At 37.0% G+C, this 20,275-nt stretch overlaps 1 protein-coding gene across 1 annotated transcript; it reads left to right on the top strand.

Annotated features, from left to right (window-relative positions):
• The first annotated feature begins 8,714 nt into the window (after positions 1–8,714).
• Positions 8,715–18,271, top strand: ldha (lactate dehydrogenase A4). Its single transcript, XM_051100132.1, has 8 exons — positions 8,715–8,850; positions 10,319–10,453; positions 12,516–12,633; positions 14,936–15,109; positions 15,210–15,383; positions 15,483–15,600; positions 15,847–15,970; positions 16,758–18,271. The coding sequence occupies exons 2-8, from the start codon at positions 10,325–10,327 to the stop codon at positions 16,920–16,922; spliced, it is 1,002 nt and encodes a 333-aa protein (XP_050956089.1). The 5' UTR covers positions 8,715–8,850; positions 10,319–10,324; the 3' UTR covers positions 16,923–18,271.
• Positions 18,272–20,275: the final 2,004 nt, after the last annotated feature.

Raw genomic sequence — 20,275 nt, 5'->3', positions numbered from 1 at the left:
ATCTCCAAGCTTTCCTCAGGAATTTAATGACAAAGTCATTTGTGCCGACTGATGGGCCAGTCACAAGAGCATGATTTGCCGCAATGGCTGCCACATATACTTTGATCGTTGAGGGATGGAGCCCTTATCCAGCAGCTTTTGCAGAAAGGTTAGAATGGATGGCATGTCACATGAGGACGGGTCTTCATTCTGGACTGCACACCGGTCAGAAAATAGAGACCACTTAAGGGTGTAAAATTCCCTGATTCCCCTGATGACCTGAGAGAGCAGGGCAGTTGAAGGAAAGGCATACAGGCGAGCACTTGGCCAATCGTGGGCCAAAGCATCTCGCTCCTTCGAGAAATAATGCCAAAACTCAAGGCAGGAAGTGCTGAATGAAAGTGCTTGCAGATCACCCACTCACTTGACTGACACTAAAGCCAAAAGGAGGGCAGTCTTAAGTGACGGGGTCATAAGTTGGCCGACTGGAGCAGTTCAAAGGGCGTCAATGCAGCTCAAATGTGAATTACAGTCATGGGGAGCTGTAAAAACTCCTTTCGAGGGAAAAAATATGGAGGTTCCACAACTCAGGCTGGAGATGCCAGATCGTGAGTCTTCCTTGGGAGAGGAAGGCCTTCCTCAGCAGGACTGGCCAAGGGGCTGCCGACAGCAGCTGAATCAACTCGGGAAACCACATCTGGCCACCAGGAGGACAGAGCATCTGACTTCGCCTGATGACCTGAGGAAGCAGGGCAGTTGAAGGTAAGGCATACAGAGCACTGGGCCAGTTGTGGGCCAGAGCATCTTGCTCCTCCAAGAAATAAGTTGGGCAATGAAAGTCTCCATTCTCCTGGAGATGCAATGTGCCCAGTTACCCATAGGAGACAGCGTGTCACCATACTTTTGAGGGAGCGTGACCTGGGACCACCTTGGCTTATATAAACAGTCAGCTCCAACTGTTTGGGCGGGTTAAAATGCCATTTGTTCATGCAGTTACACGAATGTGAACAAATCAGGCTTCAGTATTCAGAGTAAACAGGAGGCTCCCCAATCTTCGGGAAGGGAACTTTCTTTATTGAGATAGAATTTTCTTTTTCAGTTTCCAGGGCCCTCATTTATCAACAGAACGTGTGCACAGATGTGTGCGTAATAAGTGCATAAGAACAGTTTCGCGCAAAGTGTGGGATGACCATTGTTATACAGAAGTGAAATGTTCTGTATAGGTTATTTTATGATTATCCCCAATAAATAAATAAATAATAAATTTAACAAAAACCTTCAACATTGTGTGTATGCAGTACTTTGCTGTACTTTAGACCATGTCTAATAGAGCTATAATTAATTAAAAATGAATTTCTTTTCTGTTCACACAAAAATATGAGTCAGTTTGTTATCTCACAGTGTGACATAAAGGGCAACAATTAAGATTGATAATCAAACTATGCTTTCATTTACACCTAATTTCAGCCTGAGGACTAACTACTGATTTCATAACTGATTGGAAAAAGAAGTATGATAAGGGTTTAAACCCCTGGGGATATTTGCTTTCCCTGTGGTGCCATAATAGCTGATGACACGAAGATTACAGTCCCTACCATGCTGACTTACCATGGTGCATCTCTGTGGAGCCTGATAGTTTTTATCAACGTCTAATTGGGGTTAATTAGGCTTTAAAATAACCTCACTGGAAATACTGTAGTTATGAGGAGATTACATGATGAGCCGCTGTGAGCTTTGTACATCTGAAAGACAAGGAGAGAAGGAAAAGTTTGCCTTGCTTGAGGAGGGATGGGGAAAGTTCAAGCATAGAATAAAAAAAGGCTGGTGGGATGTTGTGTCACATGGAACCGCAACATTTAATGACAAATGTCGGTGCGAGTAGCACCTGTGTGGTCCAACATAGTTTGGAGATCGAAAAGAGACTTGCTGTAAGCTGTGATGTGATTATTTGCTCACTTCAACCAAGTCCATATGACTGTGTTGCCATCGGCCGAGAAAAGTCTCAAAACTCTGTGCAATAACCGTGTTGTGGCAGATCACCCCGAAGACATGAACGAATGTTTCATGATGGATTGAGTGTAAACAGTGGGGAAATAAATGAAATCTTTTCTCTTGAGTTAGCAGAGCAAATGCCGTGATTAAACTTGCTGTATACAACTTTTTCTATAGCAAAACGGCTCAGGATTCAAAACTAACAGTATTGTTTTAAAGTTTGTTTATTATTTATTTATTTATTTATTTTATTTTTTCTCCTTTTTTTAGGGATTTTTTTTGCTTTTAATTCCAGGTACAGAAGTGTTTCACACTTAATTTAGGGTACATTTACATGACAACAATGTACTAAAAACAAAGTTTTTTGTTTGTGTTTTTTGTGAAAAGTTTTTCCACAGATGACAACATTGTCAAAATGCCCATAAAAACAATTATAAGCGCTGTATTATACTGGCCAGGCCAGTAGTTGGCGATGTCACGATAACCAGGGGCGTAGCGTGTGGGTATGCAGGTGCATATGGGCCTGGGCTGATTGGGGGCCCGCCAAGCCAAGGGGGAAATTTTAATTGAAACGACAGAGCCCTGCATGGGTCGATCAACGACGAACGTAATCCAAGGGGCGAGGCAAACGGGTATTCCAAACAGGCAGGCTTGAGTCCATACGAGGGGTGAACAGAGTCCGTGACTACGAGACAAAGGGTCAATCCATGACGGGCAAGAATCAAACAATGCTGGGTCAAGACACGAATGACAAAACTAGATCACGAGGAATAACTAGACACGGAAACTAGGAAAGGGCTCCGTAATGCAGCTAACACAAGACGAGTGCTAAACGCTGTACAATACTCGGCCTAGAATAGTGGGAAGGGCCTCGTATATTTATGCTGTTCGGGATTGGCTGCAGCTGTGAACGTGGTGAGTGAGGTGGAGCATGGGAAAGCTAGTCCGGGGTGTAGTGCAACAGTCTGTGTAATGGCAAGGCGACCTCTGGTGGCGAGTGGACTGAAGATCATGACCAGACTCCAGACAATATGACTCACAGACATGATAAATATATATATAGAATGCTTTAAATTAATACTTTAAAACAAAATAATTCATGTAATAAAATCATGTTATATTGCACAAAGTTAATGTGAAAATTCTGCCTACTCCGCCAAAAAATATAAATAGAATAAAAATAAATAAATAAAAAATACAAAAAAAAAAAAAAAAGTCTGTGGCATCCAACTTGTCTTCACATTTAACATAAAAAAACAGCAATAAAAACGTATAGCTTCATATATTTTGCCCCGTTCATTTACACAGCAATGGTGTTTTGGCAGCCTGAATATGCAAACTTTGCTGTAAATGTTGTAATTTTTTTTTAAAAAAGTGATATTTATCTCAAACACACGAATTTGTGAAAACAGTGATGTAGTACGGATACGTATTATGTGTTTTTTCTATAGGAATGTGTATGTGCATAGGTGCGTAGTGCTTCTTTACAAAGTGCCATCGCCAACTACTGGCCTCGCATGATAATACAGCATTTTCAGTCATTTTTGCGGATCTGTTACTGTGAACCTCTTTTACTGAGATAAATTTGTTCAAATAAAATTGTAGATAGAATTTCTGATTTAACATTTTACATATTTGACACTTTAAAACTACAGTATATAATATTAATAAGAAATATACACAACCAGTCAAAAGTTTTCGAACAGTAAAGTTTTTAATGCTTTTTAAAAAAGTCTTTTCTGTTTACTGAAACCTGCATTTATTTGATCCAAAGTACAGAAGAAAATGTCAAATTGAAAAATATTTTTACTATTAAAAATAACTGTTTTCTATCTGCACAGATGTCCATGTGGCAGTGCGCCGACATACAGCGTTGTTGCGCTACGGGCGTCCCAAGTTCGAATCCTGGCTCAAGGACCTTTCCCAATCCAGTCCCCTTCTCTCTCTCTCCCACTGCGCTTGCTTTCCCGTATGACCTGTCCTATTCTAAAAAAGGCCAAAAATAAATCATAAAAAAAATAACTGTTTTCTGTTTGAATTTATTTTAAAATGTAATTTATTCCTGCGATCAAAGCTGAATTTTTAGCATCATTACTCCAGTCACATGATCCTTCAGAAATTTGCTGCTCAAAAAAACATTCATTATTGTTATATTGAAAACAGCTGAGTAGATTTTTTTTTCAGCTTTTGAATGGTATTGTGTATAATGTTACAAAAGATAGAAGAAGATAGATAAATGCTCATCGTTGGATCTTTCATGTTTCACCATTCATTAAAGGGGTCATCGGATGCCCATTTTCCACATGTTGATATGATTCTTTAGGCTCTTAATGAAAAGTCTATAATATACTTTGGTTAAAAATTCTCAATGGTTTTGTAAAACAACACCCTTTTTACCTTGCCAAAATCATCTCTGCAAAAATCATCTCATTCTGGTCAAGGCTGCTTTAAATGCAAATGAGCTCTGCTCGTCCCGCCCCTCTCTTCTCTCTGTGGAGTGACGACCCTGTTTACTTTAGCCGCGTTTAGCCGGTAAACTTGCTAACTAGCACATTATTAGGAAAGGCGATCGCAAAGATTCATAAAAAACCCTTATACTCACTTCTGCTGTAAGTGAAGCTGGATCATGAATGATTTGCGCGAACACAGACTGATATATGTAGATCGGGAGGCGCATTCCCTTCACAAACAAAAGTAATCTACTGCATCTTCAGCGGCTCAGATGTTGGGAGTAAATGACGACCACTATGTTCATTATTACATCCAACAACACAACACCTCAATCGGAGATATTCTTGTCTAACTTACATCTCTGCTCTGGCATTGAAACAAAGAGGTCGGACTGTTACAGCTGATCTGAGGTAAAACGCTCATGTCAATCAACTATAGTGGGAGCGGCCTCTGTTGGTGTGACGCCACAACAACAGGCATCTGAGAATGGCTTGATTTGAAAAAGGGGATATTATTTTTACAGATTAATTAAAAACCACTGCATGGATTTTAATCATTATAGGGTAGATTTGTACATACACTGTGTGCAGAATTATTAGGCATGTTGATATTCTGGTCATATTTTTTTTCCAAACACATTTTACCAATTCCAAACCACATCAGTCTTAGTAACTACTGTTAATTTTGTATTTAATCATTTATATGTGATGTATAATTGTCCGTGAAGGCTGGAAGTGAAAAACTCCTTATATTCAGGTGTGCAGAATTATTAGGCATGTTTTCGTTTACAGCTAAAATGAGCCAAAAAAGAGATTTAACCCAGACTGAAAAGTCCAAATTATTAAATGCCCATGAGAAGAATGCAATACTAATGCATTACAAGAATTTGCAAAGTTAAGGCTTGACCATTGGACAGTGAAATGCTTGTTGAGTCTGCATGGTCAGAAAAAACAGGTGGAGAAGAAAAGATGCATGTTAACTGCAAAAGAATTAGGAATTAAGGTGAAGAATTAGGTGTGACACCATCAGGAACCGTTTCCAGTTCTCCAGCGCCACCATTTTCCAGAACTGCAACCTACCTGGAGTCTTCAGAAGTACAATGTGTCAGGTTCTCAGAGACTTTGCTTGGTAAAAAATCCTAAAAATGCCCCTGACTTAATAAGAATAACAAGCTGACGTCTTGTGAAATACATGAAGACAGTTTTTTTATATGCTTTAGAGACAGATAAGTTGAGAGTGACTCTTGAAGGACAAGCATCACATCCTCTTGTACCTCTGATTCAAGAATTTATCTTCTAAAATCTGGCAGTAAGTTTTGGGAGTTCATTTTAGTCCATCTCTGCAAGTCAGACTTTTCAGGATAAGAGACTAAACATGAACTCCCAAAACTTACTGCCAGATTTTGGAAGATAAATTCTTGAATCAGAGGCACAAGAGGATGTGATGCTTGTCCTTCAAGAGTCACTCTCAACTCATCTGTCTCTAAAGCATATAAAAAAACTGTCTTCATGTATTTCACAACACGTCAGCTTGTTATTCTTATTAAGTAAGGGGCATTTTTTAGGATTTTTTACCAAGCAAAGTCTCTGAGAACCTGACACATTGCACTTCTGAAGACTCCAGGTAGGTTGCAGTTCTGGAAAATGGTGGCGCTGGAGACTAAACGGTTCCTGATGGTGTCACACCTAATTCTTCACCTTAATTCCTAATTCTTTTGCAGTTAACATGCATCTTTTCTTCTCCACCTGTTTTTTTCTGACCATGCAGACTCAACAAGAATTTCACTGTCCAATGGTCAAGCCTTAACTTTGCAAATTCTTGTAATGCATTAGTATTGCATTCTTCTCATGGGCATTTAATAATTTGGACTTTTCAGTCTGGGTTAAATCTCTTTTTTGGCTCATTTTAGCTGTAAACGAAAACATGCCTAATAATCCTGCACACCTGAATATAAGGAGTTTTTCACTTCCAGCCTTCACGGACAATTATACATCACATATAAATGATTAAATACAAAATTAACAGTAGTTACTAAGACTGATGTGGTTTGGAATTGGTAAAATGTGTTTGGAAAAAAAATATGACCAGAATATCAACATGCCTAATAATTCTGCACACAGTGTACACTGCCAACACACATTAATGTTCAAAAAGCATGTAAAAGTGAACTTAGCATCCGATGACCCCTTTAAAGAATCCTGGAAAAAAAAAAAACTCAACTGTTTTAAATATTGACAATAATAATAATAAATGTTTCTTGAACAGCAAATCAGAATATTATAATGATTTCTGAAGGATCATGTGACACTGAAGACTGGAGTAATGATGCTGAAAATTTAGCTTTGATCACATGAATAAATTTTATGATATATTCAAATAGAAAGCAGTTACTTTAAATAGTAAAAATATTTCACATTGTTAATCCAGAAAGTCCATTGGGGATGGCAAAGTACATTAACATTCCTTAGAGGTTTTTTTTGTTTGTTTTTTGTTTTTTGCATTATGCAATACCATGTAACGTGTCCTGACCTGCCACACCAGGATAAATAGCACTAGTGCTACTAAATGACTTCCCCTTTGGAAATCTCGTAACTGAACAATCATTAACTGCATGACTAATCTCTAAACTTTAAAACGGAAAACTCTTTATGAATATAGCCTGCATCACACATAATCAACTCTGGATGAAATGAGCTTTTCTCACCACAAGATGGTGCAGTTCCATTACAAAACATTTTAAAAACAGCACAGATCGATCTTTTTACAACGTAACAATCAGTCGTAACCTGCTAACCTGTTGACCTACAGGCAACTTTTCACAAATGATTTTGTCTAAAACTAATGGTTAACATTTCAATTGCTATCATGCATAAGATAATTATAAAAATGCATTCTATATTAAACACACACACACACACACACACACACACACACACAAATATACTCTGTTTTTACAGTACTGCACCACATTATCTACTGACACTAATACTTTTCCTGTGCATCCTTTTCCTTAGGCAGTGTGTGTTGGTGAAACCCTCATGCCAGCTAACCATGACACAGCACATTCTCATCTGCATCTGATGCTCATTATTTTTGAAGTACACTGTAATTACAGAGGAGAAATATTCACAGCATCCTCTTGCGAAATCGTTTATATGTGTATATATATATATATATATATGCTTTTGCTTATGCATTGTCATTGTGAGGTTTGATGTTTGTTTGTGTATATCTTGCAATCAGTGGTCCAAGCGTTGACGATTTGTCTTTTCAGTAAAGATAGCTGACAGAAAAAAAACACTGAATAGACATCATTTAAAATAATTTGCTACTAAACATTATATATATATATATATATATATATATATATATATATATATATATATATATATGTATATATATGTATATACATATTTTACTTATTTTACTTATTTATCCTATATTTTACTTATTCATCCTATATTTTTATTGTTTAAGGTGTATTTAAAATTAATGTTTTCAAGTGCAATTTTACAACCAGAAATTAGATTCATGGTTCAACAGCCTGCAATACTTTGAGAGAAATACATAGCCTAAAACAATGCGAAAAAGAAAGCTACAGGTTACAATGACATACTATAATTACTAATACGATGTAACTATAACTATAGCTAACAACGAGCATTCTCATAACTTTGGCCAAGGTTTTCTCAAAGTTGTAAAAAAACGTTCTTCCATCGAAGTGAATAGAACACTTTATAAATGTTCTCTGGTCTTATATAATATTCTCAAAATGTTAGCACGTTATTTAGCCTATACATCGTTTATAGAACGTTTTTTAAGTTTTACTTGTTTCATAATGTACATTCAAAAGTAACATGCAACATCATAATGATGATTTAAATGATGTAATATTCGCACAACCAAGAAAAAAGAAAACACGTTTCCAAACATTCTTAAAACTGGACATTTCGAACGTTCAGAAAACATTCATAATAGCGTTTTGGAACTTTAGCAGAACGTTCTTAGAACATATGTTTGTTAGCTGGGTTTATTCTGTGTACAAACAAATGAATCATAAAATATGAAGAATTCTTGCATTGAACATGCGGTGGTAATTTTCCATCCTTAAATATATATTTCTCATTTGTGATGTAATCAAACATGCAGGTTAAGAAACGCTTGCTAGAGGAACGAACCCGTCGCACGTGACCCTCTGAGCCACATCCGCTTCCATGACGCTTCCCCAGATGGACGTGACTTGCACCACGAGACGCGTGGCCACGCCCACATGATTAATATGTAAATGACGCACGTAGAGTGAGGGCGTTACGCGCTTTATAAGGCTCGCAGCCCCTTCCTCTCAGCACCAGTGCGGATAAACGACGAGGTGCGACATTCCAGTCCAGGCTATACCGATTACCACTGTAAAATTACAACTACATACAGGTAAGACACAAGCTGGCACTAGTTAATCATTTAAAACACATGTCATAAAAGCTAGTCTTGAAGCGCAGAGTATGCTTTTGGGTGGTGTTTTCTTTATTGTATATGTAATAAAATGTTTTCTTAATTTATATATGGCACTCTTACTATAATTAGATTGTGTATTTAGCCACATGCTTACTGTAATGTGAAAAGAAAACATGATGCTGAAAGGTAAACATTTGCTCTTGCAGGTTGTGTTGCGTTACGTAATCATCAAAGCACATCGTAAATGCAACAATTTACAGTTGTTTACACTCGATTTACACGCGTTTTTCACTTCTTGCGTATTCAAACACGACCTGTTGCTGCTTGCCTCAAAATAAAGGTTATAATCAGGTATTGACGTTCAAGCAAACGCATTTCTTTATCGTGCAGTGATTATGTGCGAGCGTTTTAATGTAAGTTGGAGTATGTGAATCATGTTGGTAGATGTTAGAGCATCATTAATATTTGTGAGTCACCTGAAGCCTACGTGCTTCAAGAAATCCTCAGCATGGACAGATGCTGCTGATGCACTTCTTGCTTCCTCATCTGCAAGGGATTCTGGTACTTGTGGTTTTAATGGGTGCATTTAGGGACGTCCGGGGGTTTGAGTAGCTAAAACTCCCTTTTTGCACAAATTTAGCGCAAGATGACTCAATGTTTCATTCAGCATGTGTAAAAATTTCCCCATTCATGATCTCGAAATGATTCGAACAGTTGCTCAACTCAACACCGGCCTCTGCCGGGAAAATGATTTTTATTTCTGTTACTAAATAATGAGAATCAAAATGTTGTTTTAGTATATATTTAAGATACTATTATAGTTTTATAAAACATTCTAAATTCGTCTTTACTTTATTTAATTATCATTTTTATTACATTTGTCTATATACTTTTTAGTTTTAGTTATTTTAGTACATCAACTTACTAAGCTGAATGAAAATAACGCATATTTTACAAGGTCTCTCAAGTATAAAAATTCATTCACATGTTTTCCAGTTATGATAAATGACTACAGACGTTAGGGACTGTCTCTAAAGCGCTTGTGTTTTTAGTGCATGTGATGAGTGAGAGGTTTAAATCATCAGTGAGAGGCTCTTAAGGTGGTTTGCTGATCCTCTTTGCACCGTTCTGCAGATCCCTTCTTCTACGTGCGTCTGCGCACACAGCGCTGCGGAGGCTGGAGGACGTGAGGGATGAAAATAGCGCTTTGCTCTTACACCTTTAACCTTTTCCCTCTCTGCACTTGACATGAGGATAAAATAGCTCCGTTCCTTAGCGGACCCCTCAGTGTCATGTAAATGATCCGTCGGAGCAGTTGTTTGAGAATGCTGTCTAATTACAAGCAGTTCAGATTACCCATAGTCTCTTCCTTCTTGAAGGGCATTGAAAGCAAATCAATGATGTTTAAAATGCATCTTAGCTGATGAGATTCTGTCTTCTGCAGTTGAAGATGGCCTCTACAAAGGAGAAGCTCATCGCTCATGTGAGCAAGGAGGAGCCCGCAGGGCCCACCAACAAGGTGACAGTGGTGGGTGTAGGAATGGTTGGAATGGCTGCCGCCATCAGCATCCTCCTCAAGGTCAGTGAGTCACTGCACTGAAAAAACAGCCATTACATCCAACAACATTCATGCTTTGCCATTTAAAATGTCTAAGAATTCATTTTAAAATAGAAAAAATATTTTATATATATATATATATATATATATATATATATATATAGATATAGATATTTATGTATTTATAATAATAATAATAATAATAATAGTAATAATAATAATTATTATTATTATTATTTACTTTTTTTTTAAATACTTTTTTAAATAAACTAAGTCAAATTAGAAGTTCTAAAGTATGCAAATGACTAATCTAAAAAAAACCTGAGTAAAATGAATAAGTTAATTATTGTTATTTAATTATAAAATAATTTAAGAAATTATTATAAAATTTTTTTAAATAAAGTAACCTTTTTAAATTATCTAGATATGATAAATGATCTAAATGACAGATTTATGAAATAAACTCAGTAAAACTGGGCCATATTGAGGTATTTAAATGATAGATTTATTTTAAAATTAGTTGAGAAATTAATAATTTATATTAATTGAATTATGTTAAATAAGACATTTGTAAATGGCCAAATTTTCACTGTTGTAATGCAAAAGGACCGAAATGTGCCTTGTTTACTACAAATGCTCATTGAATATTACTCATACCTATTATAAATAATAGGTAATATTATAATGTAATTTTTTGTTTTTGTTTTTTTTAAATCTGAGTAATTGAAAGTTTTAATTTATGCACATGACTAGTTGATAATTAATAATTGAATTATAATTTTTGTTTTTATTTAATTATTAAAAAATGTGGAATTATTATAAAGTAAATTGAGGTATTCTGTTTTTTTTTTAAAGATTAATCATTTATTTTAAAATAAACTGAGTTAAATTGGACCTTTTTTTAAAATATTTAAATTGAGAAATTAATAATTAATTTTAAAATAAATTGTAAAATTAGATCCTTTTTAAATTATCTAAATGACAAAATGTTCATTGTTGTAATGATAAAGGATAGAAATGTGCCTTATTGTTACTACAAATGCTCAGTGAACCACAATTCTGTTGTGAGCAGTCAGTGTGGGTTTGAATCTGGCTCGCAACATTTTCCAACCCAGTTCCCCCATTATTTCCCATATCTCCTGTATTGAAATTTTAGTTTTAATAAAAGTTAAATGAGGTTTAAAAAAAAAAAGTGCCAAAAATGGTGATTTTAATAAAATTTTAACAACTGGTAAGAATTTGGACAGTTTGTGTAGGTCCAAATGAAATCAAATGCCATGTTGTGTCCACTTTTTTATTTATTTATTTATTTATTTTTTCCCTGTAACCTCTAAACAAAAAATATGGAATGGAATTCTCACTGTGGGTGAAATTGCTGTGGCTCAAGGAAATAACACCTTTCCTGACCTTTGAACGTTGAGCGATTTCTGAATGAGCAGGAAGGCCTTGAACCCCCCGCCAAGATCAAACATGATCCCCTTATCTGAAGACCAAGCAAATTCCAACAGTTTGCATCACACTTGTGACCCTGGAGCACAAAACCAGTCATAAGGATCAATATTTTTTTGAAAATTCACATTATCTGAAAACTGAATAAATAAGCTCTACATTGATGTATGGTTTGTTAGGACAATATTTTGCTGAGATGCAACTATTTGAAAATCTGGAATCTGGAAAATGCTGAGAAAATCGCATTTAAAGTTGTCCAAATGAAGTTCTTAGCAATGCATATTACTAATCAAAAATTAAGTTTTGATGTATTTACGGTAGGAAATGTACAAAATATCTTCATGGAACTTTACTTAATATCGTAAAGATTTTTGGCTCAAAAGAAAAATGGATAATTTTGACCCATACAATGTATTTTTGTCTATTGCTACAAATATACCTGTGCTACTTAAGACTGGTTTTGTGGTCCAGGGTATAGTGTAGCTTCATTTTACTATGAATTAAACAAGTTGAGGTGACTAGGTAATGCAACTGACCGCCAAAATCAACATTTATGAGTGTCTGGCCATTAAGAGTTGGCGAGGTGTGTATTATCAGTAGAGGAGTGTTGATGTCAGTGCATGTGTTTGTCCAGGATCTGACTGATGAACTTGCCCTAGTAGACGTGATGGAAGATAAGCTGAAAGGAGAGGCTATGGACTTGCAGCATGGAAGCCTCTTTCTCAAGACGCACAAGATAGTGGCAGATAAAGGTCAGATTTCACAATCTAGCATTAAACAAAAGTGTGAGTGGGAAAAGGTGACAATTTATGGGTGATAAGGAGCAGACAGTCTGATTGGTGCTAATTGGCGATAACATATCAGTGTTGTCTGGGTCAAAACATTGCGCTTGAACACACTACAAAGCTGAAAGCTGTAAAACTTCAGCCTACGGCCAACTAGCATTTACATTCTCTGCCTACGTGAGAGAACATAACTCTCCAGACCAGCGGGTGGCAGCAGTTTGTAGTCATCATTTTAAAATAAAATCTGGAAAAGTTAAGACTATTGATGTAGCTGCTTTTGCTTACCATTTTCAAACCAAAGATGAGATGAGATGAGATGAGACGTCCGTTTTTCTTATACTAGCGTACACTCGTTTGTTAAACTGAACAGCCAATCAGAGTGATCTCTCTTAGCAACAGGTTTCACCATCAATGTAATATGCTTAGTCGTCTAAAAAGCCACCAATGATGGTCTGACTAATGCTCATCATGTAAAATATAAGACTTGATTAACATTCCCAGTAGGTTTCAGTAGATCTTACATTAGCATGTTGCTGAGCTAACATAGTGGACATGTACTATTGGGTGCCATTTTAACTGTTTTGACCTATTATGTATAGAGTAACTAATCTGAACGACTCTGTTATGCACAACAACTCCCACAAGCTCTCATGATGTGAAATGCATAAAATACTTGATAAACATTCACAGTTGGTTCCCATATTCAAAGATGGCTTGACACTGGCTGACCATCCTGTTGCTGTCACGCCTTAACAGAATGATTTCATAAACTTTGACTCTTGAGAAATAATGTTGAAGCAAATCTACAAATAAATGTCTATTCACACCTAGAACAAAATGAAACAAATTGCAGGTGAAAGGTCTGATCAGATGAAGATCAAAATCAACGCTCTGGTCCTGTTGTATAATGGGGCTTAAATCTTATTTGTCTTGTTTTTTTCCTTTCCACCTGAAGAAAGAAAAGATCCACCAACAATTTGTTTTAAAAAAAAAAAAAAAACAAAAAAAAAAAAACTTTTTAATTAGAGACATCAATTCATTTTTTACCAGTGTAAATAGGCGAAGGAGTTCTTGTATCAAATCTCAGAGTCCTCGACTCTGGACCTCAAGATCTACTTTCCTGCAGAGTTTAGCTCTAGTCCTAATCAAACACACATAAACGGGCTAATCAGGGTCTTCAAGATTATTACAAAGTTGCAGGTAGGTGTGTTTAATTCAGGTTGGAGCTAATCTTGGCAGGAAAGTGGATCTTGAGGTTCAGAGTTGAGGACCCCTGCCCTAGGTCTTCAACTCTGCTCCTGGGACCAACTGTCCAGCAGAGTCCAGCTCCAACCCTGATCAAACACACCTAAACAAGCTAATCAGGGTCTTCAGGATTACTACAAAGTTGCAGGTAGGTGTGTTTAATCCAGGTTGGAGCTAATCTCTGTAGAAAAGTGGAATTTGAGGTTCAGAGTTGAGGACCCCTGCCCTAGGTCTTCAACTCTCCTCCTGGGACCAGCTGTCCAGCAGAGTTAAGCTACAACTTTAGTCAAACACACCTAACTAGGCTAATCAAGGTCTTCATCAGGACTACTACAATATTGCAGATAGGTGTTTAATTCAGGTTGGAGCTAATCTCTGCAGGAAAGTGGCTCTTGAGGTTCAGAGTTGAGGACCCCTGCCCTCGGTCTTCAACTCTGCTCCTGGGACCAACTGTACAGCAGAGTTCAGCTACAACTCTAATCAAACACCTAAACCAGCTAATCACGGCCTTTAGGATTGCTTGAAAAATCAGAGGCTACGTGAGCTGAAGCTGGTTTAAAATAAACTTTGCAGGACAGTGGGTTCCCAGGAGCAGGGTTAAAGACCTAGTGTCTGAACCTGGGGTGACTAATCCTATTCCTGGAGATCTGCCTACCTGCAAAGTTCAACTCCAACCCTCATCCAACACACCTTTCTGTAATTATCAAGTGCTCCTGAAGATCTTATTAGCTTGTTCAGTTGTGTTTGATCTGGGCTGGAGCAGAACTTTGCAGGGAGGTAGATCTTCCGGTATAGTATTGAGCACCTTGGTCTAAACAAATATTTGCAATTACTCAGTCTTGGGGTGCATTTTCCAATTGCATCGTAAGCGTAATTAGATTGTAGAGACCATTGGTGCCATTGATCGTTTCTATGATCTACATAAGCTTGGACTTATCAGGCCTTGAGAGAGTGTTTGACAGTAATTTACAGACCAGGGGAGCATAAGATCTTTCCAAAATTGATCATTCCATGTCATTTCCAGACTACAGTGTGACCGCAAACTCCAAAGTGGTCGTTGTGACCGCTGGAGCCCGTCAGCAGGAGGGCGAGAGCCGCCTGAACCTCGTCCAGAGGAACGTCAACATCTTCAAGTTCATCATCCCCAACATCATCAAGTACAGCCCCAACTGCATCCTTCTGGTGGTCTCAAACCCAGGTATGTCACTGCCTGACCAACACTATTGCTGAACACTTGAAGGTTTGAGTTGATGTCATGTACCCTCTGAGACCATAAACCAGTGTCGTCTTCTCTTCAGTTGACATCTTGACCTACGTGGCCTGGAAGCTGAGCGGTTTGCCCAGGAACCGTGTCATCGGCAGCGGCACAAACCTGGACTCTGCTCGTTTCCGTTACCTGATGGGAGAGAAGCTGGGCATTCACCCATCTAGCTGCCACGGTTGGGTTATTGGAGAACATGGAGACTCTAGCGGTAAGGACTGCAAAGATGATCAGGAGCACAGATGTGCCTCAAGAGCACAATGAACACCAATCATTTTCTTCATAAAAAGTAAACATCTTTCTTTTGTAGTACCTGTGTGGAGCGGAGTCAACGTGGCTGGAGTGTCTCTCCAGGGTCTGAACCCTGACATGGGAACAGAAAAAGACAAGGAAGACTGGAAAAGCGTCCACAAGATGGTGGTTGACAGGTGAATAAACTGTACATACAGTGGTTTAACATACTCATAATTGTCTCAGAATGACATATAGAAAGGTTTTAGAGAGAGAGGCCAAGTGTTAAGAGTAATTTCTCTTCGTTTGTATATGATCTGCAATAAATGAGTACTCCGTGTTGCCATTAGAAAACATATAAATCAAGTCCTTGTGTAAATGTATTTAGTCTGGACTTGTGGTTGTTTATATGTGTTCAACATAAATCTTGTTTGTATTGGCAGTGCGTATGAAGTTATTAAGCTGAAGGGCTACACTTCCTGGGCTATTGGTATGTCTGTAGCTGACCTGTGTGAGAGCATTTTGAAGAACCTACGCAAGTGTCATCCAGTTTCAGCTTTGGTCAAGGTGAGATTCGCTTGTTTATTTCTCAACGTCCAGCCGTCTTCATTAACCAAATACTGTGAACTATTTTTCTAGCACATAAACAGGCCTATGTATAATGGTAAACTCCATTCCAAAACCGCCATCTAATGATTACATAGGCAACTACCTTTTATGGCAACATCCTGGTGCAAGTCCAAGTAAGGGATTTGGAAAGCTCTTCATGGACAGCGGCTCCATATGCAAGACAAACTCAAACTTAAAGCACAAAGAAGAACTGACTATTAGTTTATACGTTTATAGTTGGTTCCAGTATCTTAACAGTTGGATCTTAAGTTAGCATGTTGCTAAGCTAACAAAGCATGCACATACGCACACACATATCAGGTGCACATGTAAGTACATGTAACTCATTAATCTTCTGATGCTTCAGTACTGAATACATTTATTTAGGCAGCATGCATCTACGTCATTAACGTAGCAACCTGCTATTAGCAAACTATCTGAAGCCATTGCAAGTTGAGTTTTCAAACCTAGTAAGATTTCATCACACTTTCTGAATTTCTGAGTTCATCTGTCCGCCCTTTTGGATGAAGTGCTTCTCGGAGTTTGTCACAGTGCATTCTGGGATTGAATTATCCTCTCAAGTTACATGCAATGCGATGAGGTATCTAATAATGAGGAATAATGTAATTTGGAAAAGCCTATGATGTCTAAAATTGTTGGCTAGGTGTTTAGCTTGCTAAGTTTTTAAAAGAGCTATTGAAAGTCTACAGAGCACCATTATCTGACACTTGTTGCATATTCACAGGGAATGCATGGTGTAAATGATGAAGTCTTCCTCAGCGTGCCTTGCATCCTGGGTAACAGCGGTCTGACGGATGTTGTCCACATGACCCTTAAGCCAGACGAGGAGAAACAGCTGGTGAAGAGCGCCGAGACCCTGTGGGGTGTTCAGAAGGAGCTGACCCTGTGAACCGTGGTCTCCTCCAAAATGTAGCCAGTGTCACAAATCGCAAACCTCTGAGTCCTGCCTATCTCCTCTGACCTCGTAAACCTCACTGCCTGTAACCATCAGATATCTCCACGCCAGTCTCAGACCTTCAGATTGTAACGCTCCTTATTTTAGCTACAGAGGAGAAATCGATTATTCCTGTTGTCTTGACAAAGATCATCAGCCTTTGTAAAAGTTTGTGTCTATGTGCGTACTATTGTATATTCAAGAAAGAAGCACTTGCGAACAAGGTGATGTGCAATTTGAGTCTCTTATTTTATTCCGTTCTGAGGTCAGCTAGCATTCCGTACTTACGTCCTGTCACGCAATTGATCATTTCAACAAGACCAACATGTAAAACCAAAGTTTTACAAAATATCAGTTTCATGAAATATCATGGAGTGTTTATAAAACTATAAACGTTTAAAAATCAGAAACCTGGAAAGTTGGCCGTTTGGGAGTTTAGGTTTTGACATCAAATTGTAAAAAGACACGCGCATGGTAGTTCTCTGTAAATTGGTCACAACTTCCCGTGCAACATTTTGCATGGGTTTGAATGCAGTAAACTACCTTAGAGCTGTTTTACGTACAATTTTGAATTTCTAAATTAAATGCGACAATTAAATTTTTGCATTAAATTTGATCCAACAATTTAACTTGGAACTGTTTTAAAAGAATTGTTCATAAAACCATTTTGAATTTTTACATAAAATATGACAGTTGACTTAAGAATGGTTTGGCGACTGATTCTAAGTTGGGAACAATTTTGAATTGTCCCACTGAAATTAATGCAAGCGTTTTACCTTAGAATGGCTTTACAAACCATTTAAAATTTTACATTAAATGCGTTGGTTGACTCAAGAATGACTTAAAATTTTTGCATTGAATTTGATCCAACAATTTAATGTAGAATATTTTAAAAGAATTGTTCGTTAAATCATTAAAAAAAAAATTTTCATTAAATAATGTTAACGACAGTTAACTTAAGAATGGTTTATCGAATGATTTAAAATGTCCGCATTGAATTTAATGCAAAGGTTTTACCTTAGAATGGTTTTACGAATAATTTCGAATTTTTACATTAAATGCGACTGTTAACAACTGTTGAATTGTCGCATTGCAACACTTGAAATTGGAACTGCTTTACATTTTTGTTACATTAAATGTGACCACTAACGCAAGAACGGATTCATGAACAATTTTGAATTGTCACATTGAATTGAACGCAGTGGTTTTCCGTTTCTACATGAAATGCAAGTTAACTTAAGAATGGTTTAATCAATGATTTTGATGTACTCGAATCAAAAAGTTTTTTTTTTTTTTTGAGAGAATTGTTGATTGAATTGAATGCAACAATTTGCATAAGAATGGCTTTCCGAATTATTTAAATGAATTTGTCCAGTGTATGTTTAATAATTATGTTCCATTTAATAACATGACAGAATCCAAATACAACGTTTTAGGCATTTTAGCATTGTTACAAGATTGCGGAAGTAAACACACTCCATAATCCAAGTTAATGACTTTGCGTGACTTTTTCAATCACAAGTGCACTGATTGTCTACCGGAAAAAGCACTTTTACATATATATCTCTGGATGAAATCTTTTACAATGGCTTAATATGTTCTCAAATTCATTGTAAATTATGGTATGACATAAAATCATATTGAGGTGTTTAAAGTTTATTGTTTAGATAATCCATCTACCTGTAATTTGTGTAAGTGTACACCTTACCTATCTGCTGGAAACAAAATGCTGTTTGTCAATGCATTTTTATTTCTGTCTGTGTTGGGTTATTAGAGCAACGACACACTCCCAGCTGAGTGGTGGTACACCGCAACGGTTATAGCTGTTACTTGAAGCGTGTGATTGTAGAATTGAGACACAGCCCGTGACTGAATAAACATTGTGACTAACTACAAAAGCTGCCTATCTGTCTCTTTGTTCTAAAAGCTGAATAGAAATAACAGCTGTACAGAAACAAACGGGGTTAATGGAGCATGTTGTCTAAATTGACTGTTAACCCTTTCACTGGTGAGTTTCAAATATTCTGACCCCACAGAGTGCGTGAGAAGCGACCGTTATTGTCTCCATGGCGACACGTCATGATTGTCACGTGACACAACGCAGCCACTATATACTATATGACAGACGTATCGCTTTTATTTCGTTTTTCCTTTTTTTATTCAAAATATTCACACACTTGCTTACCATGTCTTCAACTATCTGCTACTCTGATTCACGAATGTGTAAGTGAGTGTATTTTGTCGTTTTCAAACCTTTATAAATGATACATGAAACATGGCGCCACCACGTTTGTTCGCGCTGCCGTTCAGACAGTCTTGTCAGCTGGATTTACAACACGTAAATTCACCAGTTTCTCCCGAAATACATGCAGGTAAGTGGCTGGTGAACTGGGAAAGGAATGAAGTGAATTATATCGTTACATACACTATGTGTATCTGCTATAAATCAAACACGTCGGCAAATTATACTTGAACGGACTGTTATAGCTGCTTCCATAGACATCCGTGTGTATTCTACAAACTCTAAATGTATTGTTTTATTAGTACTTGTGTGTATTTAAATGTCTGAAACCTAATATAAACGTTGTGGTTAACAAGCGCAGCGCCAGCCAACGCGCGAAAACGCAGTTTGAATTTGGCAGTTGCGTGACGTCACCGAACGTTCTAAATCCCATATGTGGGACCGACTGCTCAAACACAGGGTTGCCAACTTCTACTTTTAGTTTGGAGTGAGATTTTTTTGTTTCTTTGATCTGGAGTAGGGGGAGAGGGTGGCGATCTCGATTCCATATCTATTTATATGTATATACTGTACATATAAGGGGATAAAAATGCAGCTGAATGCTTTTTTTTTAAAAAAAAATAAAATAAAAAAAACATTTAAACTTGCTTTAAATTCAATATTTGCTTGCAGTTATTGTGTGAAAAGGATGTAAGTTATTAACTTTTTAAATTTCACATTTAAAAATATAGTGTTTAATAATTTCTAAATATTTATTCAAATGAAAAACTTAAAAATAAGAAAGAAGGTATGACCTGCAATATTCTAGATACATGTATATTTAGTAAAGAGCCATACAGGTACCTAGTGGGTAAACCATGGCATTACAAATGAAAATTTTTTTCTGACCACAAAATGACTCTAATTTGCTTCTTTGCATTGGAATTTAAAACCCTTTTCTCTATTTAACCTTAAATACTACACTAATTGCAATATAATAGAAATATAAAATAATATATATTTTTTAAGTCATTAATGGACCATAATTATTGGACAAATGGTATTTAGTATTAAATGATCTCCTTAA

Source organism: Labeo rohita, chromosome 25 (genome assembly GCF_022985175.1).
Source record: "Labeo rohita strain BAU-BD-2019 chromosome 25, IGBB_LRoh.1.0, whole genome shotgun sequence".
In the NCBI taxonomy this organism is placed as follows: Eukaryota; Metazoa; Chordata; class Actinopteri; order Cypriniformes; family Cyprinidae; genus Labeo; species Labeo rohita.
This window is presented reverse-complemented; position numbering and strand designations above follow the sequence as displayed.

Coding starts and splice junctions, on each gene's coding strand:
- ldha (XM_051100132.1), top strand. CDS start 10,325: ATGGCCTCTACAAAGGAGAAGCTCATCGCTCATGTGAGCAAGGAGGAG. Junction 10,454..12,515: donor CCATCAGCATCCTCCTCAAG/GTCAGTGAGTCA, acceptor GTGTTTGTCCAG/GATCTGACTGATGAACTTGC. Junction 15,384..15,482: donor AGAACATGGAGACTCTAGCG/GTAAGGACTGCA, acceptor TTTCTTTTGTAG/TACCTGTGTGGAGCGGAGTC.